The 24,073-nt window shown below is 37.0% G+C and overlaps 1 protein-coding gene across 1 annotated transcript in view; it reads left to right on the top strand.

Annotated features, from left to right (window-relative positions):
* The window catches only part of FAM171B (family with sequence similarity 171, member B), a gene marked incomplete at its 5' end in the record, with an annotated part of 79,598 nt that overhangs the window by 34,602 nt on the left and 20,923 nt on the right, over window positions 1–24,073 (top strand). The window contains 3 exons of the mRNA XM_008589429.1: window positions 13,237–13,470; window positions 17,984–18,076; window positions 21,182–21,340. Of these exons, the coding sequence (XP_008587651.1) occupies window positions 13,237–13,470; window positions 17,984–18,076; window positions 21,182–21,340 (486 nt within the window). The remainder of the gene's footprint in view (window positions 1–13,236; window positions 13,471–17,983; window positions 18,077–21,181; window positions 21,341–24,073) is intronic.

The raw sequence follows: 24,073 nt of genomic DNA, 5'->3' as shown, positions 1-24,073 counted from the left end.
TTAGCAAGTTCATGATATGCCTGGTATTTACGCTGGGTCCTGTGTCTGTGCTATCATTACTGGTTACGTAATAGGAATGTGTCCACATGGACACATGTGTCCAGGGCTCCATGACAGCCTTGGATCCTAAGACTCGATTGGCCTTCCCTGCGCAGAGACACTTTGCATGTGTCCCAGCAGCTCACAGCGAGAGAAAACGCATGGCCTGTGCAGTCCCAAAGGGGAAGGACTCAGAATACTGTGCTGACCTTTGTGGACGAGGTCAGTCAGCACATGTTTGCTGGATGAACTGCTAAATTCCCATCTTTCGTCTAAGGAGGAATATCTATCTGCTTCTTGCGTTTTCTCAGTTAGCTTCTATTTTTGGAAAGTCTTCACATTTTCTTCTTAACCTCATTGTTCTTTCTTCAGTCTTTTAAAATTTTTGCTGAGTTACCTCAAAAAAAAAATCTCACTTTCTCTCAGTCTTCTTTTCATCTATGATGCCAAACACGACCATGATCTTAAGTTTGAGATCTCTCACTTTGAGTTGAGCTATATCAGTTCCAAGGAAGAGGAAAACCAGTCCCTCAACATCCCCTCCTGCCTTGGAGAATGCCTCAGTGCAGAGATGACGTCTGAGCTGAGTCGTGGGATCAGTGATTGAATTCCTAGGTTACAGGGGGCTTACACTATTTATTCTGTACTATCCACATACACCCTTTCTTTAAAACTCAATTCTGGTTTTGCCTCTATGGAGGAGCCCTCTCCTCCACCTTAGACTGAGTTCGGTTCCCGGTACTTACATAGCAGCTGTGATCAATGGTTTTTCAAATACTTAAAAAAAAAAAAAGGCGGGGGATCTTTAATTTTCCTCACTAGATTGTAGGTTCTTCTGTCACTCCACACTTAGTACCTTCACATACAGTGCACCTAATGAATGTTTGTGAATGAATTTGTGCATGATTGAGTGAATGGTTGTAAGTGATTCTAAGGTAGGATGAAAAATTGGGAAGAAAAAAAGTCAGGATGATAAACATTTGTGGAGTGAGCTCATACAATATATTTTAAGAGCTTGAGTCAGATTCATTTATTTCCATTGAGGAAAAGGGCCCTTTGGGTAGGCAAGAAGGATCTGAGTCCAAGTACTAACGATTCAGCTTTCTCGTTTGTTCCCTGTTGAGTTGTCTATTATGTACTAGTTCTCAGGTTATAAAGGTTTTTTAAAAATGTTATCCATTTCATTAACTTTGGTGAATCACACTTATTTAAGTCTTCTGTCCTAAGGAGAAAAACTGTAATTTATTTGCTCTGTAATATTTTTACACCCTTGAGAACATGTTCTTATTCTATCTCTTTAATGTCTTCTGAAGTTTAACATTTTCTCTGTAATGAATATTAGTTTACTGCAAATAAATTTGGTTTTTCTTCAAACACACACAGATTTTTTTTTGCTTTTAAACCCCAAAGCCAGTAAGAGTTTCAGATCCAATCTGGGCTTATGCAATGAAAAGGAGGCTTTTCTGTTTTACTGAGTTTTTTGTTTTTTAATTCATCACCCTTTTGTTCCTTTATAAGAAGGAGGCTTGGGCCGAGCCCGTGGTGCACTTGGGAGAGTGCAGAGCTGAGAGCGTAGCAGCGCTCCCACCACGGGTTCGGATCCTATATAGGGATGACCAGTGCGCTCGCAGCGCTCACTGGCTGAGTGAGGTGCGGCCAGTCTCAAAAAGAACAAAAAAAAAAAAAAAAAGAAATAAAAAGGAGGCTTGTGTGTCCATATTTGAACGGCTGTAAAGATTAGGCTTTTTAAGCCCTTTCCACTCTGCTTTACAGAATGCATAATAGTATGGTTCTTTCTCATTATAAGCTCCTTTTTAAACTTTCAGCCCTCGTTCCAGTTAAATAGGGAAATTGAGCTACTGCCCTGGGAGAAAGATTTGTAAAACTACTGTATTGATATTATTTTGTAATAGTAAAAATAAAAATTTTAGTTTAATCTTTACTGTGATACATTTACCTTATATTTTTTAAAGAATTTTTGCTACTTCCTAGAAGCATTGTCCAGTCAAAATTGCATTCTCCAGTCAAAACTTCTAGATTAAATGCTCATAAAAAAGAAGGAAAAGTTGTATTAATTTCCAAAAGGAAAAGGAATCTTAATATAATTTATTGCAATTATTGTAGTAACATAAAATGCATTTTACTGCAACTTGGCAAGTAAGCTCAAAATTTTACAGCCAATACTGGGCTAGAAAGCTGGCTGTAATTTGGGTGGCCCCTGACAAAGTCCTACAGTTATTGTTCTTTTCCCAAGTGCTTGGCCACTTCAGAACTTCTGTACCCTCCTCCTCTCTCCACATCTCTCCTTTCATTCCTTTTCTCTCTTCTACTCATCTCCTCTTCTTTCCTGTCTTCCTTCCCACACCTTTTCTATTCAGTGAATATCCACATGCTAACCCTTACTAAGTTCTGTTTAGACACAAGACTGAGTTTGAAACAATATGGGCTGTCAGGAAGCCTAATCTTGTGGAGAGAAAAGAAAAATACACAGAAAAGAAAAATGTACACAAGAATATATCATGTGCCATTAGACCAGTCATTACAGAAGAGGAGATCCCATTTGGTTGGGATAAGGACAAATTTATTTGAAAAGGGAGCATTTGATGTGAACTTTGAAGGATGGGTTAGCATTTTGACAGGTAGAGATTAAAAGGCATTTCAGATGAAAGAAAGAAATGAGTAATGATTTTGTACCACTTTCCTGGTACAAACTAGGCCTCAGAATGCCCCTAGTAAAGCAAACTAGGCCTCAGAATGTTCCCAGTAAAGCCTGCTTTGGGTCATAAGCAGAAATTTGGAATCTTTTGAGGTTTTACCATAAAGTTTCCACAGAAATTGATCAAAACCAAGTCTATAGATATGCCTTCTGTAAAATACCTGATTGCTTACACCATATAGAGGCTTGACTTTTGTGGAAGCCCATGTACAACACCTCCTCCTGAAATATGACACAACTGTTAACTGTTTAACTGGACTGACCCATTCTCAGGATGAGAGATTGGTTCAGTGGTTTATGAGACAACCCACCAACCCAATTTCTGAACTGTGAAACTCCTTGGGGAAGTTTCAGATGGGGGAAATGTTGGGACTCAGAAAATGATACTCCAAGATATGGTGCTTTGGCATGCTGGGTACTCTGAACTAAAGGAAATTTGAAGGCCCCAGAAGCAGCCTAAGCCTTTCTCTGACCTTCTCCTGCCCTCCTGTCTTCCACTCCCTTTTCTCTGGTAAGGGATTCTGGTAAGTCATAGAAACCAGAATTCACATGCTCCAAGTTGGATCATAGGAATGAGAACTCATCTTTCCCAAAGCAAGCCATACAACCTAGAAAGGTCACTCTGTCCCTTCTTCCTTGAAGACCCTCATTCCAGAGGAGTCCTACCACATACACAGGAGGAAGGAGTGCTTCACAGAAAGAGGAAGAAGAATCTGAACAAACAGGCCTTACTGGGTTATTCCCGTACCTCAGTCTATTATCATTAGATCATACCCTTTTCCAGTCACATTTCTGTATGGCTGTCTATTCTGTATCAAACCTAAGCATAAAAATAGAGTTTCTTCTGGGTCTTTGGGTCTTCATTTCTGAAGTTTTCTGTGTCATGTAAAAATTTGATTAAATAAATTTACTGTGTTTGAAAAAAAAAAAAAGATCATGGAAAACAGGAGAGACTGCCTGGGCAGGCCCTTAGGAGATCTGAACTCGCAGTGTCGACGTTCTCTGTTCAATAAATGACGGTGTGAACCGATTCCAAAGTAGATATCAGATCCATATTTTTGCCTACTTCTAGGAATTTTAATACATATTAATTCAAATTAGTTTCTGCATAACTTTATAGAAGACTATGTTAGATGCTATAGAAAGTTCTTTTGTCTGTTTCAATATTTCTTTATTACCTTCTTTATTATAGTATCAGAAATTGTGTGGTACTTTTTTCCCCACATGTTGTTTCCTGTCAGAATAATCTTCCTCAAGACAAGACTGTTTTCTTTTCTTTTTTTTTTTTGTCTTTTTTCGTGACCGGTAACGGGATCACAACCCTCGGTGTCGCGCCCACACCGCGCTCAACCAGTGAGCGGGCCGGTCTCTATATGGGATCCGAACCTTCGGCGGGAGTGCCGCCGCACTCCCAAGCGCCGCACTCTACTGAGTGCGCCACTGGGCCGGCCCAAGACTGTTTTCTTTACCTCGGTGTCGCGCCCACACCGCGCTCAACCAGTGAGCGGGCCGGTCTCTATATGGGATCCGAACCTTCGGCGGGAGTGCCGCCGCACTCCCAAGCGCCGCACTCTACTGAGTGCGCCACTGGGCCGGCCCAAGACTGTTTTCTTTACCTCGGTGTCGCGCCCACACCGCGCTCAACCAGTGAGCGGGCCGGTCTCTATATGGGATCCGAACCTTCGGCGGGAGTGCCGCCGCACTCCCAAGCGCCGCACTCTACTGAGTGTGCCACTGGGCCGGCCCAAGACTGTTTTCTTTTAATGTCTGTATCCCCAATACTATCTAGTGCAGATCTGGCCCACAGTGGGCAGTCATTAAACATTTGTTGATCAAATTCATGTGAGTTTCTAATTATTCCCAGCCAACTATTTTATTACACTATATTTTTGTGCTCTTTATTTTTTTCCTATTTCTCATCAGGATACATAAACCTTAATAAAGTTTTTTGAATTTATTTCAATATTAATAATATTGAATGTTATTTCAATATCTTTTTCTAAAAATTCAACCTGTTTATAAAAGCTTTCATTTTAGCATTACATCTTTGTACAGAGAAAAATTGTAGTATATTCAGTGGAATTATTGTAGATGCTTGAAACATAATGGAAAAGAAGTAGGCTCGTTTTTGTACTGGAGAAACTGAAAATGAGGTGGTTCTCCCTGTGCAGAGTTATAACCTACCTAATGGCAACAACATAATAGGGTGATGTCAGATTGTCTTGAAAAGAAGTGGGATTGTAATTTTATCATCCCACCCCACATCAGGATATAGATGTCACCCAAATATATAGTTAGCAGTATTTTTTTTAACCCTTTCTGGACTTTGAGTTGCCTATCTGTAGTCTATAGCAAAATCATAACATAGTGTTGGTTCGTTCTAATGTGCTTTTTCAAGAATATTCCTTTATACCTGTTTATTATTCTTTGAATTTAGTGATTCTCAGTACTTTAACAATGCTTCTAATCATGTGATAAATAGTTAAATCTGTCCCAGCAACCTCAGGACCTAGCTCATTGGTATTTTATTTTTATTTGTTTCTCTCAACATTTAGATTATATGTTTTCTAAGGGTGCAGTTGAAATCATTTGATACTGAACCATTTTTAAACCAATGGTGACATATTGAAAAGAAGATTATATGGGCAAGACACAATGATTATAATTAAGTGACAGAGAAAATAATATGTTCATGGAAAGCTGAAAAATACAATGCGGAACAGTAGGTAGATTATGGAGACAAAAGCACCTTGGGTTGAAAATCATATATTTTATTATAGAATCTGCCCTGTCTAAATGCCATACTATTTTGTTGAAGGAGAGAACTAGTAGAGTGGATTGTTGTGGATATGTATTGCTTCTGGCTGCCTGTGCTGTTTTGCTTGATCAAACTGTTGACACCACAGAAGTCAGAAAAAGCATTCTGGTTGAGTCATGAGCAGGTAATTCTTTATAACGTTTACTTTTATTTGAAGGAAAAAGATTTGTTTATGCTTCTTTAATTGCTTGCAGCCAAGTTTTTTGTTTATGTGTTTTTGTGTTGTTTTTTTTTTTTTTTTTTTTTTTTTTTGTTTTTGTGTTTTTTTTTTTTTTTTTTTGTTTTTGTGTTTTTTTTTTTTTTTTTTTGTTTTTGTGTTTTTTTTTTTTTTTTTTTGTTTTTGTGTTTTTTTTTTTTTTTTTTTTTTTTTTTTTAATGCTGCTTTTGCTGCAGCTAGTGCTGGGGCGAGAGACATACCAGGTTCGAGGATGGGGAAAAAGAGGCTCATAGGGTCAGCCAACAAGCATTACCTTCTCAGCATTGGTTGGGGAGAAAATAAGTGAGCTAGTAAATATGATGAAAACCAAATCCCTAAAGCTTTTCAACAAGAGAGTATGGAGCAAAGAGCCTGGCTTTTGGAGTCATAGAAACTTGTTCATGAACCCTGGCTATACTCTTGTTAGCTGTGCAATTTTAGCTTCAATTTCCTTGCCTTAAAATTAAGAAATGCCTTACAGGTTTGTGATACAATGAAATTGAACAACGTGTAAAATTTTCAGCCCTGGGCCTGATATGTGTGTGTATCACACAAGTAAACATGTACATATATGAAACCTGTGTTTTATGATGTCAGCTTTCCCTTAAGTGGGATTGGGAAGGAAACATTTGCAAGACAACAGTTATTTATTTACCGAGTTGAGTTAACCTGCCGGTTAGGCCTACATTATGCAGTAAGTCTACTAAGCTATTTAAGGTACAGATATAAGAAGGAGAGTGTGATTTTGATAGCTAAGATTTGACCTTTGCAAATCGTTTTTTCTAAATATATTTATTTTCTCATCAAATTTATATGAACATTATTATTACATGTGAAAAAAAATTATCCATTCTGTATTTGAAGGCATTTTAGAAAACATTTCATGATTCAAACTAGCTTGAGGATGTCAGGAGGTTTTAGTGTGTCTTATTTTGGCAACTGTATCTTGATAAGGATGAAACAGATGGAATATGCAGTATTTTTGTGAATTTAACTTAAGATCTTACCACATGCTAGTATTTGTCTGTAAATCCAAAGGCTCTGAGAATTTCTGACATTGATCTTTGAAGCAAATGAATTAATAAAAATTCTCTATTTGAGTGTCATTTCTGAATATGCTCTTGAAGGAGCCCTTCCTTGTAAGTCCATTTAGTTTGAATAAGACCCATCAAGTTTTAATAGGAAATTTCTAATTCCCTTATCTTTTAGTTATGTCTAGTCTCTCTCTCTCATGTGGTTTATCATATTTTTGGTACTTAACATTATCCTTCCTTCCTTCACTTTCTCTTATAAAACAGTGGCCTATTAAATAAAATATTCTGTACTTATAGTTGTACCCTATATCATTTAAGGTGCTTGCTTTAGGAGCAAGCCACAGAAACTGACTCTGGGTACAAGAAATAAAGTGAGTTTGGACTGGCTAGTTGTCTCACTTGGTTAGAGAGCAGCCTTATAATACCAAGGTCACAGGTTCAGATTCCCGAACTGACCAGCCACCAAGAAGAGAAATAAAAGGAGTTTACAGGAAGGATTATGATGTGTAGTTCACAGATCAGCTGGAGGTGCTGCACAGCCCAGCTTCAGGAAAGAGAGAAACCAGAGGAGTGCTAGAAAGCACAGTGGGTAGGATTTCGTAGACTTTTTCTAAGATAATTCAGCTCTAGCAATCATTAGCCTGTTTATCTTTATTCACATTTCAAGGTCCTGAGAGAATCAGTCTGGCCCACATTAGTTGCATGCTTATGCCAGTGGCTCAATAAATTTTGACTAGGAGATTAGGGGCTGGGTGGCTGGGGGAATTATTTTGAGTTAAGCAGCAGCTACTTGTCCTCTGTATTTAGTTTTTTAATACTGGATGGACCTATTCAAGTGCATTTGGTTTAGAAGTGTGTTATGTCATATATACTACAATCTTTTTTTTTTTTTTTTCTTTTTAACCCAAGAGTTATATTTCCCATTTGAGTTTGAGGCTATGGTTTGGCATAAGCATGTTTGTGTCTGGCCAGGGGATATTTAAATTCTTATCTAACATCAGTTAAAAAGAATAAAGTAATCAGTGATAATTGGAATCATATATTCCTTAATTTTAGTAGTATGAGCCCAAGACTCACTATTCTTTTGTGCAAAGATGGCTTTGGAGTCATTCATGGGAGCACTTGAAGGCTGGCACGGCCTCTTACTATCTGTGAGACTTTGAGCCGTTTATATAACCTGCCTGAATCCTCATGACTTCATCAGTAAAATGGACTTGATGTTATATTTTTACGAAGGTATGTTGAAATTTTTCTGATAATATATATATACAAGGCTTGGCACCAAGGACATATATTTATTCCCAGCCCTTCTTTATCTTTTGATTTTAAATGGTTAGAAACATAATTTTTTATTTCTTTTAGAGTTAAATAATAGTAATGGGCTGAATTTATATGATGGAAAAAGTTAGTTCAAAGAACAGTTGGAGTTAAGGCCCAAAGCTTAATTGACCTTTTATTACCTGATGTTCCTGAATTTTCCCTTACAAGTAATGATAGTGATGACTACTCACAAATAATTTGACTCCCCAAAAGGCTGCCTATTCTCATTAAAAATGCTGAAGAAGCAGAGGTGTGTATAAACTTCAATTATCTATATTTCATCTTGGAATTTCTTCTCAATATTTACATTTGAAGATGAGTTTGTTGTGCGGGAAATTAACAGTATTTCCGACATACTAATGTACCTTTTTTTAAAAAAAATTTTTATTGAATCATATTTGATTATACATATTTTGGGTTCAATGCTGACATATGTAGGTCAAATCAATATTACTATCATATATATTGTTACAAATTGTACTTATTCTTTATGCCCTATCTCTCTAGGGCCCTATCTTTAGGTCCAATCTCTCCCTATCCCCCTCTCCCTCCCCACCCCCCACCTCTGATAACCCTAGATTTCCTCTCTCCTGAAAGAGTAATGGTTACTCTGTTGACTTGTTGCCTAGATAATCTGCCCAATGCTGAGAGGTGTGTTCAGGTCCCCCAAAATTACATTGAGCATATGCTTCTTCTGTCACTCTGGAGTGGAGTTTGTGGAGAGAGACACCCTCCTCTTTTCTTTGGTCTCTGCTGGTGACTCTCCTTGTGTCAGTGCACTCCAGTGGCTGGTGGGCCATCTGCATGGTGGTTGTGGCATCTAGCCACTTTTGCGGCAGCCATGGTTATTGTGGTAGCTGTAGTGGGCCACCCACATGGAGGTGATGTTTTTGGCATGCTCCTTGGCACTGGTGGTGTGCCTGGTTGTGGGAGGGGGGGAAACCTCACTTTTAAAGTATGATTGTCCAGGACGTAATCCTCTCCTTTATTTCCTTTTCCCAGTCGGTTCTTCCCATCTCCACTCTCTAAACTGGGACTACAGTTGCTGTTAAGAGTATAATCATGCAGACGTAGTGCAATGGTTTAAGAGCATAAGCTCTTAAGGGAGACAGTCCTGAGTTTATGTCTTGTTTTTAACATCTACTGTGGATTAGCTGTGGCTAATTTTCAGACCTCTCAAACTCTGTTACCAATATGTGTAAAATGAAGAAAACAGTATCTCTCTCTAATGAGGGTTTTTTGACGAGTAAATGGAATAATGCACTTAAAAATTAACACAATACCTGTCTCATTAGCTCTCAACACATTTTAGTTTTTGTTGTTAAAATAATCATCAAACTGAAAATATTTTTGTGTCCGATGTATAAGGAATAGTGTTTAGATAACATTTAACCTCATTTTTACACTCTTGATCAGAGCTATTTTCTAACTTGGTGGGTTGTGCCTTCTGTAGGACTGGACAATTATTACGATGTTGCATTTCTATTTAAAATGTCTTTGTTATGATCCAAAAGCAATTTAAGATCCAGTTTATTTTAATAATGTTAGAATAGATAAGGTGTAACTACAATTTGGTAGCAACGTTGAGGCTAATGAACATCAACAGGATTTTTTTATCTGATGTGCTCTTGATAAAAATTGAGCAAAAATGGGTTCATGCAAATGCATAGCAGCATAATTAATCCTTATGAGGTATTTCTTACCAATATATTCTAATGTTTGTTTAGTCATCTCCAGTTGTGGAGTAATAATTCTTTTTTCTTTTTTTCTTTCTTATTTATTTTTTTAATTTTAACTTCTCAATATATATTGTAGTTGATTTCTGTGTCCCTTTACTGGTTCCTCTTTCCCTACTCCCTCTCCCCCGCCAACTACATCATATCTGTTCACTTGTCTTAACAAGTTCAAGGAATCGTTGTGATTGTTGTATCCCCACCCCCACCCTTTATTTGTTTGTATATTTATTCATTTAATTATTTATAACTCCCACAAATAAGTGAGAACATGTGGTATTTCTCTTTCTTTGTCTGATTTGTTTCACTTAATGTAGTTTTCTCTAATTCCATCTATGTTGTTGCAAATGGTATTATTTCATTCTTTTTTAGTAGTATTCCATTGTATAGATATACCAAAGTTTCCTTATCCAGACCATCTGAAGATGGACATTTGGGCTGGTTCCAACTCTTGGCTATTGTAAATAGTGCTGCAATAAACATGGGAGTATGGGTATCCATTCGCATGATGATTTCCATTCTTCTGTGTATATTCCCAGCAGTGGAATAGCTGGGTCATAGGGTAGATCTATCTGAAATTGTTTGAGGAACCTCCGTACTATTTTCTATAAAGGCTGCGCCATTTTGCAGTCCTGCCAACAGTGTATGAGAGTTCCTTTTTCTCTGCAATCTTGCCAACGTTTATCATTCTCAGTCTTTTGGATGTTAGCCATCCTAACTGGAGTGAGATGGTATCTCAGTGTGGTTTTGATTTGCATTTCCCAGATGCTGAGTGATGTTGAGCATTTTTTCATATGTCTGTTGGCCATTCATATATCTTCCTTTGAGAAATGCTATTCAGCTCCTTTGCATATTTTTTAATTGGGTTACTTGTTTTTTTGCTGTAAAGTTGTTTGAGTTACTTGTATATTCCGGATAATAATGCTTTGTCAGGTATATATTTTGCAAATATTTTCTCCCACACTGTTGGTTGTCTTTTTGCTTTGTTAATTGTTTCTTTTGCTGTGCAGAAGCTTTTTAGTTTGATATAATCCCATTTGTTTATTTTTCCTTTGGTTGCCTGTGGTTTGGGGGTCATATTCATGAAGTCTGCAACCACTCCTACTTCTTGGAGTGTTTCCCCTATGTTTTCTTTAAGGAGTTTTATTGTTTCAGGATGTATATTTAATTCTTTAATCCATTTTGAGTTGATTTTGGTATATGGCGAGAGGTATGGGTCTAGTTTCATTCTCCTACATATGAATATCCAATTTTCCCAGCACCATTTGTTGAAAGGGCAGTCTCTTCCCCAGTGTGTAAACTTGGTGCCTTTGTCAAAGATCAGATGGCTGTAGGTGTATGGATTGATTTCTGGGTTCTCTATTTTATTCCATTGATCTGTGTGTTTGTTTTTATGCCAATGCCATGCTGTTTTGGTTATTATAGCTTTGTAGTACAGTTTAAAATCAGGTAGTGTTATGCCTCCAGCTTTACTTTCTTTTTTTACTCGTAGTGTTATGCCTCCAGCTTTACTTTCTTTTTTTACTCAGGATTGCTTTGGCTATGCATGGTCTTTTGTTATTCCATATAAGTGTCTAGATAGTTTTTTCCATTTCTGAGAAAAATGTCATTGGAATTTTTATGGGGATTGCATTGAATCTGTAGGTCACTTTGGGTAATATGGACATTTTCACAATGCCAATTCTTCCGATCCCAGAGCATGGGATATTTTTCCATCTTCGTGTGTCCTCTTTAATTTCTCTCAAGAGTGGTTTGTAGTTTTCTTCAGAGAGATTTTTCACATGCTTGGTTATCTTTATTCCTAAGTATTTTATTTTTTTGTTGGCTATTGTAAATGGGCTAACTTTCTTGATTTCTTTTTCTGCATGTTCACTGTTGGAGTATAGAAATGCTACTGATTTTTGTGTGTTGATTTTATATCCTGCAACTTTGCTGAAATCATTTATCAACTCTAAGAGTTTTTTTGTAGAGGCTTTAAGCTGCTCAATATATAGGATCATATCATCTGCAAACAGGGACAGTTCGATGTCATCTTTTCCAGTCTGGATGCCCTTTATTTCCTAGTAATCATATTGAGTGATAGCCATGCACTGTACTAGGCATATTATTTGCATTGTTTCATTTTGTTACCTCAAAGTAGTTCCTGTTCTCCTGATTTTACAGATAAGCAAATGGAATTTGAGAGGGGAATAAGGGCACATGCCTAGGGGATGGCAGAGATAGACTTTGACTGACTCCATTGCCCATTTACAGGGGGAGGTACAGCATCTTTGGCACAAGTTCTTTTTTAGGCAGACATTATCATGTGTAAATTAATGAACACATTGTGAAGATCTGTACTTGAGGAGTATGGCCAGACGTTTAAGTAGCAACTGGTTTTCTCATTTTCTTCAGTTTATTTATTGTGTTTTCTTATTGTATTAGTCTATTTTCTGTTGCTTATAACAGAATAACTGAAACTGGGTAACATATAAAGGAAAGAGATTTATATCTTACAGATCTGGAGTCTGGGAAGTCCATGGTCCATCTGGTAAGGGCCTTTTTCTGTTCTGGGAACTCTGAAGAGTTCTGTGGCAACACAGGCAATCATATGGCTAGAATGACAAGACAGCTTTCTTGTGCTCTCCTTATAAAGCCACCAGTCCATACCCATGATAACCTATTACTCCATGAATTGATTCACCCATTCATGAGAGCGTAGTCCTCCTCACAATCCAGTCAGCTCTTAAAGGCCCCACCTTTCAAATACCATAATCAGATTTCCCACCCTCTTAACACTGTTACATTGTAGATCAGGTTTTCAGCACATGAACTTTTGGGGGACACATTCAACCTGTAGCACTTATATAGTTAACGGATAATGCTTTTTGATATTTTAGAGAAAGATTTTTGATATTTTGTGTGCGGCATTTCGAACTGAAAAACATCCCCTGCTTTTCAGACAACACAACAAAATAAGAGCTAGCCATACACTAATGGGTTTCTCTAGATGGTGTGTTATTCTAAGAACTTTGACTGTGTTTGGAATTAGTATTAAATCTATATAACTTGATAGCATTAGAATTAGTGAGACAAAGTAAAAATGTATTGAAGAAAGAATCTCTTTGTTATGCGCTGTTCTCCTTTCTTGTCCTTTTAATTGATAGAAAAAACAGAGTAATGATACTGTGCCTTTTTAATAATAAATATTCAAATTTATTTAGTTTTAGGAAGAATAATGAATTTGTTGAAATGTTTTTACCTCTTTCTCATAACATTCATAAATATGTATTTCTTAAATTTAATATCAGTTTTGTACTGTTATTCAGATATATTGAATGACATTTTAAAGGACAGTAGATATGCTAACATGCTGCAATTTCTGGCTTTTTCTCTTTCAGTGTCTGTATTTATGCTGAAAGTCCAGGTGAATGACATCATCAGTCGTCAGTACCTGAGTCAAGCAGTTGTAGAAGTGTTTGTAAACTACACAAAGACAAATTCCACAGTAACTAAAAGCAATGGAGCAGTGTTGATAAAAGTACCCTATAAATTAGGACTCAGCTTAACTATTATTGCTTACAAAGATGGCTATGTGTTGACCCCTCTGCCTTGGAGGACTGGAAGAATGCCAAGTAAGCACTTAAACAGTGTTTTATATTCACTAAATGTAAATGATTTTTTTTTCTTGTTCTGGTAAGCTGAAAATGACAGTGCCTGAGTGACATCGATATAAGGAGGTTCGAAATGTGTGCCAGTTTGAAGAAAAATTATCTTAGTCTGTTTGGGCTGTTACAACAAAATACCAGGAACTGGCCAGCTTATAAACAAAAATTTATTTCTGACAGTTCTAGAGGCTGTGAAGTCCAAGATCAAGGTGCTAGCAGGTTCAGTGTCTAGTGAGGGCCCACTTTCTGTGTTATAGATGCACCTTCTTGCTGTGTTCTCATATGGCAGGAGGGGTAAACGAGTTCCCTTAGGCCTATTCTATAAGGGTATGAACCCCATTTATGAGGGCTCTGCCCTCTTGACTTAATCACTCCCCCAAAGGCCCCACCTCTTAATATCATCACTTTGAAGGTTGGGATTTCAACGTATGAATTCCGGGGGGACAGAAACATTCAGACCATATCAGTCATGAAGGCATTTTTCCTTCTAAAGAGACTTGAAGGAATCCTGAGCATGAGCTATGCTCCATACAAAGCTTGTCTGCAGGGAGGGGTGGGGGGAGAGGTTGGCCTGCTCAAAGGATTTGTGAGAAGCAGGGTGTGCCAGGTCAAGTGGGGCCAGATGATAAAAGGATGTTCTCAAAAGATGAGAAAAGAACAGTTTAGATTTATGTGCTCAATAATAAGGCATTTATTATAGATTCTTGAGCACAGTGATTTTAGGTTGTTTAGAAACTGGACTTACTCAACAGTGTATAATGATAGGCTAGCAGCCGGGCTAAAATGGATCCAGGAGCCTGGCTAGGAAGCTGTGGCAGTGCTCCTGGTGTTCAGTAACAACAGCCTGAAGCAAGAGAGGGAGCGAAAAGATGGGGTGAGTACAAGAGACATACTGAAGAAAGAACTGGTAGGACTTAGAATGACTAATTGAATATTGGGAATCATGTGCCATGCAAGATACCAGGATACAAGTCTGACTGGTTGGAAGGACGATATATTAGGTAATCAGTCTTTTTCTTCTTTTTTTTATTAGGTGGTTTTTGTGGTTAGAATTTAGATATTTTATTTGGTTTCATATTGGAAATATTTGAATTCTTGGACCATTATATAAATTTTGAATGAGAGATAAAATGAAAAATAAAACAATTTAATAAAATTCAAACAAATAAAACTTTAATAAAGCCATAACTAGAAAATCAGAATAGGGATGTTTGAGGTAAGTTCATGGTTTAAATGCTTCAGTTTTTTTCAAAAGAGAGAAATTAAGCACAACTATTCATTCAAAAAGTTAGGAAAATAACGAAGAAACCAAGTAAAATAGAAAAAAGGAATTTTAATTGAATTACTGAGTACAAAATTAGCATTGATACAAATCAATACATGTTCTTATATACCAGCAGTAGTAAACAGTTAAGAAAAATAATGAAGTCTTTCTCAGAAAAAGAACAAACAAAATATGCAGGAAAACCTACCCTGCAAAATGTAAAATTACTATATGTATGGGGAAATGAAAACTACCACTGTTATTAATTACCTAAAAAATCCAAATAAGCTAAAACCATGGATAACTGGAAAAACATATTTCTTTTTAGGAAGCCTGAATATTGTAAAGATTTCAGTTCCTCCCAAATTAATTTAAAGATTTATTTTTTTAATTTGACAGAACGATCTTTGAAGAATAAATGGGTAAAGATATCTGGGGCTGTTTTTAAAGATTTACTAGGTTATATTTGCCATTCCAGACAACTAAAATATTATATAGCTACAAAATTAAAACTAAGTGATACTGTTCTATGATTTGTACTTTGGTACAAATTGGACACGTAGTTTGTATAAAAATGTAATCTGTGATAGGATGCCATTATAAATCATTGAGAAAAGGCTGCATGATCAATAAGTGGTATTGAGATATTTTGGTTAACTGTTTGAAATAAATTAATTGGATCCACATGCCAAAATGTATTGCTCAAAGAGATCAAATGTGAAAATCAAATCATAATAAACATAAGAAAATAAATTATCTGATCTTTGAATTTGCTTAAGAGCAGTAAAAGATGTCATAAAAGGTTGCTATGAGCATTTTTTTTTTTAAAAGCAGAGTCTTGTACAACAAAACAAAAAGCTGAGGTTGAAAAAATATTTGAAATAATAAGGGGTGATATTTTTAATATGCAAAGAATTCATACAAATTAGTAAGAAAATGCCAAGGCCATACCTGAATAAGGTTAAAGGACAAAATCATGGCCTGGCAATTTTCAAAACAGGAAATACAAATGATTAGTAAACATGACAACATGTTTTATATCCCTAATAATCTGTACATCAAAGAAATACACACTTCTTAGATTTTTCGCCTTAGAAAAGATTTTAAAAAGTGATTGTCCTCAATATTGGCAAAGCAAGGTAAGATTGGTATTCTCAAATATTGTGGATGGGAGTACAAATTGGCAAAATTATTTGTGTAAGTTTTGAAATGTGTGTGTGAAAGTCTTCAAAATCTTCATAAACTTTAACCTAGTATTCTACTGCTAGGAATATATCTTCAAGACAAACATTCAGAAGTGGACAGACATTCGTGCACCAGGATGTTGATTCTAATATTTTTGTAATAATAGTTAAATGGAAAAATCTAAGTCTATAATATTAGTACAATGATAAAATAAATTTTGACACTTTAACAAATGAAATATGTGACCTTAAAAATGTCATGAAACATTTCTGTTGAGAGACAGAAATGCTTATATTAAATGAAAAAAGCAGAGTAAAATATTCTGTATACATTACCATGCTCCCTATTTTAAAAAAACAAGAAAAATCAAGGAAGAGTTGTACTAAAATATTATTAGTGGTTGTTTCTGTGGTGGTATTATGACGACCGTCATTTTCTTCTTTTCTTTATTCCTTAAGTTTTTCGTATTCCTTAAGTTTTTCATTGCTTTTATAAGAAGAAAAAATTAAGTAAAAAGAAATCTGAATGTAAGTTTTATCAAGGTTCAGAAACATTCTCCTCGGGTTTAACAGCCCTAAAAAGCTTATCAGGGCTGTGCCTTTTAAGCTACCTGTGACTGAGAAAGTATCCAAATACGGGATTATGCCCTACTTATAATTATCTTGAGGTGTAAGGTACAACCCCACTATTTCCTCCCCAATTAACATAATCCATTCACTAGTCTAAATGTTAATGTATTCTAAAATTGAAATTATACTTTCATTTGGTAGTTCTTTTTTCCTGTGGAAGGAAAAAATAGTTATTTCGTTTGACTTCCACCCATCACTACATACTTTTTGTATTTTATACTTTTTTTGTTGTTGTTGTCCTTTTTTTTTTGTCTTTTTTCGTGACCGGCAATGGATCGCAACCCTCAGTGTCGCGCCCGTACTGGACCGGGACCGGCAACGGGATCGCAACCCTCGGTGTTGCGACCACACCTCACTCAGCCAGTGAGTGGCCGGTCTGTTTGTGGGATCCGAACCCTTGGCGGGAGCGCCGCCACGCTCCCAAGTGGCGCACTGTAGCAGTGCGCCACCGGGCCGGCCCTTGTATTTTTTACTTTTTAACATTTCCTTTAAAGCTCTTTGAGATATCTTAAAATATTAAAAGTATTTATGCAAAAGTGTTTTATCTTAAGAGCTTTGAGGATACTGGGTTTTTCTATTAATTTTAAATACTTATATAACATAGAGGAGAGATATCAAATGAGAACTCATGCCTTGGGTAACTCCTCAAAGTTTATTTTTCTTTTGCAGGATTGGTCAGTTTATCTGATTTTTTCCTCTTGCTTATGAAGGGGTCTTTTGTCCCAACTTCTTGCTTCTGATCTTGAAATAATTTACTTGTCTTTTAGGTGATCTGCACTTACTCATCCCACCAGTTACTTGTATTTCAGGTGCCTACTCCTGTAGACAGGTTCAGCCCCATCCTGAGTGTTACTAACTGTTGCCTATGAATCATTGTGTGTTAAACTCTTTCCTCCTCTGCCAACCCAGAGTCCTTTAGACAAAACACAGCGTGTGCAGAAGAGCATCGTGCTCTTATGTGGAAAGTTAAAAATGAACAGTGAATGTAGTCTCTATCTAGAGAACCTTGAATGCTGGAGTCAAGAAACTTTAAAAAAAAATCATAAGAAGTAAACAGCAAGTAACAATATAGAGAAAATAGCAGAGGGTTATTCAAAGCATTTAACTTGATCATTTATATCTGAGGTTAGTTAAAGAATATCACTTGTCACTTTGGTAAAAACTACTGTATGAAATAGAAAAGATTAGTAAAATAAAATAGTGATGTCCAATGTTTTCTTCTCACTTTATTGTGATTTTTTTTCTCCATCATATTTTATATTCATTCTTCCTTTGTTTTGAATTGCTCTTCCCATCAAATAGTTTGCTTGTCCTACTTTTTAGGACTTGCTGTAACAGAATTAAATTTGTCCCAGTTTTTTTCCCCCCACTCTAAATATTCTAATTGTGCTGTACTTCACAGTCTATTCATCAGTTACACTTTCTCTGTTCCCGCAAAGCCAAGCAAATATATGGCTATTTGAAGACACTGTTTTAATTACTGGAAAATTAGCTGGTAAGTACATCTTCATAAACACTTAAAGTGATTATTATGTAACTATACTTCTTCATTAATCAATATTGACATAACTTGGGAAAAAATCTAAATTGATTAGTGATGATTAGTACTGACTATAAGTTGATCTAAATTGATTCTTATTTTACTGTCAAACTATAGTATACATTTTTTGTGTGCTTGTAGTAGGAATCATTTTCTTCTTTACTGTTTTAGCCCCCCAAGTAGGAATATTGGACTTTAGGAAATGTTGGAAAGAGTTTCTGTCTGTCCTTTCTAAGTCATTTCTCTTATTGGGGCTTCTTTAGTGATTGGTGAAATCAGGAGAAGGGAAGAACACATGTCACTCAGACTTTTGGGGCTCTCTAATCACAAGTCACCTCCATTCCTGCCTCTTGTGTTATTCTCACTACCTGTGTGAGCGGGGCCTGAGACGAGGTCGTTAAATATCTGCTCAGCAGACATGATATGCCCCACTTGCATGTCTCAAGGGGAAGAAGGCAGAAAGCCTTACTTTAGGCACTAATTCAAGCTGTGTCCTCCAATTCTTCTTTACTAACATGATGATGATAGTTTTATCCTTATCTTACCTCTCTGTACCCCTTAATTGGTGCTTAGGAGGAACCCACAATTCTGGAACTCTATTACTGCATGTTATATAAAACCTTTATAAATTACAACAATTTGTTTTGTGTTGGTGAATTAATGTTTAGGTCTAAAGCATAATGGGAATAACTGGTAAAAGCAGAAAATCCTCAAGGTAGAGTTCAGTAAGAGTGTCATGGTAAAAAGAACTGTTTGTGACAGTTCTTCTCATTTTAAGATGCTATCATATTTATTCTTAAAGTATTAAATAAGAAAACCTAATATGATTATTTGGAAACAGTTTAAACTAGGGCTTGATTAATCTTGGAGTAATTTGTTGAGTGAGATTGTAGAGTCTCTTACTCTTGAAATGCCAAAGCATTTGGCAGAATTTTGAGCCACTGAGTTTGCTCGTGTATGGCATAACAGCGGATGTGCAGTCATTTGTGGAAGTATGGAAAGTAAATAGGAACCACATGTCTGCTGAGAGAGGCTACATTTTATGCTGCTGGGGCCCTAATGAAATCAGGTTCTTCATAGCCTCTCTTCAGTTTTTTGTTTTGACACATTCCTACCCAATACTGTCCTTTTCAAAGCCACTAGAAATCATAGTTTCTGCTGGAACACATGAACTGGATAACTGTGAGCATGTCTGGTACCACTGCTTTGCCACTGCACCAAGTAAGTTGTCTGCACAGTACTAGCCGTGCCTTGGCAGGTCTGCATGACAACACTTCTTAAGTTATCAGCTCACTTCCTTCTACCATCTCATTTCCCTAAGTAAGAGGTGACCCACTGGTAAGGACAAACAGGAAAAGATGGATGTTTCTGATGTTAAATCTTTCCATAGAAAATGTATATCCTTGCTTCTTCACTTCCATAAAATGTTTGATCAGGAAAGTGTTCTGTTTGTACAGTGAAAATGTGTTAGGTCTCCATGTGCATGTATTTGTGGTAAAAGAGTAGGAGAAATTGGAAACATTAAGAATGTACAAAATAGTAGAGAAGCTCATCTAGATATTTCGCTTGGTGTGCATGTTTTCAGTTGTAAGAAATTTGTATCTTCAAGGTCGTTAAGCCACATATTTTTTTTGTGTGTGTGTGTGTGTGTGTGACCAGCCGCACCACGCTCAGCCAGTGAGCGCTGTGAGCGCACCAGCAAACCCTATATAGGATCCGAACCCGCGGCGGGAGCGCTGCTGCACTCCCAGCGCTGCACTCTCCTGAGTGCACCATGGGCTCGGCCCTAAGCCACATATTTTAAAAGAGCAAGTTGTAGATAGTATGTGTAAGTGATTAGAAGGTTATCAGATTGTACCCTCAAATAACTTAATCAAATAGGAATGTATATCATTTTTCTTAACTATTTTTCAGGTACTTTTGTATGTAAAGCTACGAACTAATTTAAAGAATTATTGTACATTATTTTGTTTATCATTTATTGTTATGCAACTCCTTAAAAACTGATAATTTTTTATCCTAATAATTTAACTGATTGCTTCTGTCTTTATTAGTGATCTTATTAAAGTGCAAAGCAAAAGCTGATGTTTCTGATAAATTTTAGTTTTAATAAGTTGATGTGTTGATCACAGAAATATTAATACAGTCACTAAGTTTGCACTTAATTTAGAAGATAGTCAATTCACAGTTACTGAAATGAAATATTTACAAATTGAGTACTTGGCATTTGTAAGAGTTTCAGTGCATGATTAGTTATCTGATACAGAAACCTACCCACTTACGTATGTGGCTGAATATCATCAAAGACACTTTCTGTTGCGAGTTGCTGAAAACCCAGTCTTAAACTAGCTCAAAGGAAACATTCATTGATTTCTGAAATAATAGGTACATGTAGGAGTAGGACCAATTTTAGACATGACTTGATCTGGACTTCAGTCAAAATAATTGAAAACTAGTTTTTCTCTCTCCATTTCACAACTCTCAACACTTTGAATATTGCTTTAATTTTCAAACAAGTCCTCATTTTTGGTCATAAGATGGCTGTTGCAACTCCAGATAGATATCCGCTCAAGTAAAATGCAGTGGGAGAAAAAGCAAAACCGAAGTCCAAGCAAAACTCACATTTCATCGTATTAACTGTGCTAGGGAAAAGGCCCATCATTGAGCAAATCACTTTGGCCAAGAGAATAATGAGATGCTTTTGATTGGTTTCAGCCCATTCCGCCATGCACTACCAACTCTACTCACATTACAGAAATGAAGCCTCAAGTGAACCATATGGTCTAAAAATGGTCAGCATGTGGTTCCCTATAGTGAAACCTGAAAAAGAGTGAATAAATTGTGGGCAGCAGAATCAAGCAGTTTTTAGTACAGAGGTACCTCGTATGATCTAAAGAAAGGAAATTTTTTTATTTAGTCAGTTCTGAGTTTAAAATAATAATTATATGAGGAAATATTAGTGATGTTTAGAAATAACTACTTCCTTTAAAGTAAAATGTCCTGACCAATGATGCTGTGCTTAATATGCATTTATCTGTTAACAAAGTTTCCTTTTTCCAGATGCCAAATCTCAACCAAGTGTTCAGTTTTCAAAAGACTTAATTAAACTTCCTGACAACCATCATATCAGCAATGTTACTGGCTATCTTACAGTTCTACAACAATTTTTGAAAGTGGACAATTTTCTGTATACAACTGGAATTACTCTCACTAAACCAGGTATTAATTTTTACATAATATAATCAGTCATATTTATAAGAAACATTAGTACCTAAGTCATATCTTAATTTAAGCTAGACAATACATGTCACTGTTGAAACAAATGTAGTTATTAAAATGTTTATATGCAATTCCCTATTATCCAGTGAAGGAAAGATTATACCAGAGTCTTTAGCATACATTATTTCAAATTAATGGGAATTTCATTTAATTTTATTTAAAGTCATTAAATTTCATTTGAAAGCAAGGTATAGAGAATAGTTATGATTATTGTATAACTTTGCAAGTTAAAAAATTCATTTAAAATGGAAATTTGATTTAAAGAAATTCATACATATTCCAGAGTCACTAGCTCTGATATATTTATATGGCTGTCATGATTTAAAAGTTAAGGGAATGATGGAATTTTATGTTCTTTTAAGAATACATCCGTGATAAAACAGTCTGTATTCCCACTACATCCACACTTGTTCCACAGTTTCTAACTAGTTGTTGCAACATAATTGTAACACCACTGTTTAAAACCACCTCAGACAATCTATAATTTTGATGGTTTCAGTTGTGTCAAATTTTTGTTCACCTTATTTGGGAGAAGAGCCAGAAATGAAAGTAATAAGGGCAAATAGTTGTTTTAGTTAGATAGGGTTGTTTTTTTTTTTTTAACCTGGTCCAGGAAGCAGGCTTGGCCCTCACATGAGGCAAGTACTCAACCAATGGCAGGTGAGTTGGTACATAAATACTCCAATTTCCTTGCCTTGCCTAGGACAACTCTGAGCCAGCTTCTGTCCCCAGTGTGACTGAGTTGGAGTTGCCATAGTGATAACCTCCTCATTAACACATCCTGTGTTGCCTTCCTTCCCTCTGTATCATGCCTCCACTCCCTTAGTGGTAGGTGCTTCCTGAGATTACCTCCCAAACAAACTATTTGCACTCATATGGTTATCTCAGGGTCTGCTTCTTGAGGAAGGCCATCTAAGACACCTACCAAGATTTTCCAATGTAAGTTACAGGATGCTCAAAATAAAAACATTTACAAGAATGATACCAATACAGAATGGTACAAATGAAGCTCATGTTGTGCTAGAAGGTGTTTGTGGACAAGACTCATTAGATTCAGTAGGAAGGAGTCATAATAAGCTCTGCCTACCCCCCCAACATTCCTCTACTACCTGCTTTTGAGATTATTCATTAAATGTTTTGATTTTCCTCAGAATGCTGCTATCATTAAAAAGTTATATAGCAGTGCTGCCTAATGAGAATGTTCTTCTGCTCTAACATAATAGCTCCTAGCCACGTGTGGCTGTTGAGCTCTTGCAATGTGACTAGGGCACTGAGGAACTTGACTTAAAAATTTAAATAACCACACACAGCTGGTGGCTACTCTCTTGGATTGTACAGTTCTAGAGTTCTGTCAATATAAAAGTCTTCTTTTATAAAAGTTTTTTTGCTCCATCTCATTGTTCTTCAGTGTCTTTTTTCCCTTGCACCATTCTCTTTTCCTTCTTTTTTGAGTGGCTTTATCTCAAATGATGAGGTGGCAATCTCAGCACTTTGTGAAGCCACTGACTGTGGAGTTGAGGGTGGGGGGGTCGGGTAGAAGCAGGCACTTCAGGAAGCCAGCCAGCCGGCTTTCCTAAGTAGTTTGATACATTCCAGTTTCTTAACAGATGATGTAACACTCGATCTGTATTTACATTGAATTACTTACAAGTGTACTGGTCTGCAAAATATGTAGGGCATTACTTTGCTCATCTGATATTAACGTTTCAGACAAATTACTGCAGATAATTCTCTTATATTTAAATGAAATTTTTCAGTAAGCCAGTAGTTGTCCTGTCTCATAGCAGAATGCATATGCCAGATGATAACAGTAGTGACAATGAGAATTCCTTTCTATGGCCTCCAAGGCCCTACACGGGTGCCTCTCTCTCCTGCCTTCTATTTGCGTAGCATTCTTCCTCTCCTCTCCTCTCCTCTCCTCTCCTCTCCTCTCCTCTCCTCTCCTCTCCTCTCCTCCCCTCCCCTCTCCACCCATCCATGCCTCTTTTCTCATCTATTTCTTACTTTTCCTTTCCCTGTCCCAGAAAGGTGGCATGGTGCAATGGAAAGACCACGGGCTTTGGAGTCAACCAGACTGGGTTTGAATCTCACCTGTAGCACTTCCTAGCTTTGTGATCTTGAGCAAGTCACTTTACCTCTCTGAACCTCAGTTTCCCCATCAGTGAAACAGGAATATGAATAGTACCTACCTCATTGGGGTATAAGGATCAAACAATATGGCAGAAGTAGAGTGTCTGACATATGGTAAATATCCAGTACATGGTAGGAGCTGTTACCATTATTCCTATCTCTTTGTTTCTCTTCTCCCCCCCACACACCATCGTCCCTTTCTCCTTTTCCCCTTTCTCCTTTCCCTCCCTCTGTCTCTGGCTCTCTCTACATCTCAGAGCAATGCTTGCTGCTCTCAAGACTGGTTCCTGTGGGCAGGAACCCCATTTGCCATTAACCAGAGCAGGGGGCTCCAACAAGGAAGACCAGAGGGAAAGCTTCATTTCCCATTTTCTGCTGTGGGAATCAGGGTCAGCTGAGGCCCGGCTTGAGCCTGACCACTGGGCCCTGATAGCTCAGGCCTGGGGTCCCTGGTACACCTCTCTGTCCTAAATACCTCACCTTGATATCCACCCATGCTGGCAATGTCACCCTCACCCTCAGTACCTGTCCTTGCTCTCCAGC

The sequence above is a fragment of the Galeopterus variegatus genome, unplaced genomic scaffold (genome assembly GCF_000696425.1).
Source record: "Galeopterus variegatus unplaced genomic scaffold, G_variegatus-3.0.2 Scaffold5438, whole genome shotgun sequence".
Taxonomy (NCBI): Eukaryota; Metazoa; Chordata; class Mammalia; order Dermoptera; family Cynocephalidae; genus Galeopterus; species Galeopterus variegatus.
Note: the sequence above shows the minus strand (reverse complement) of the source record. Positions and strands in the feature narration are given on the sequence as shown.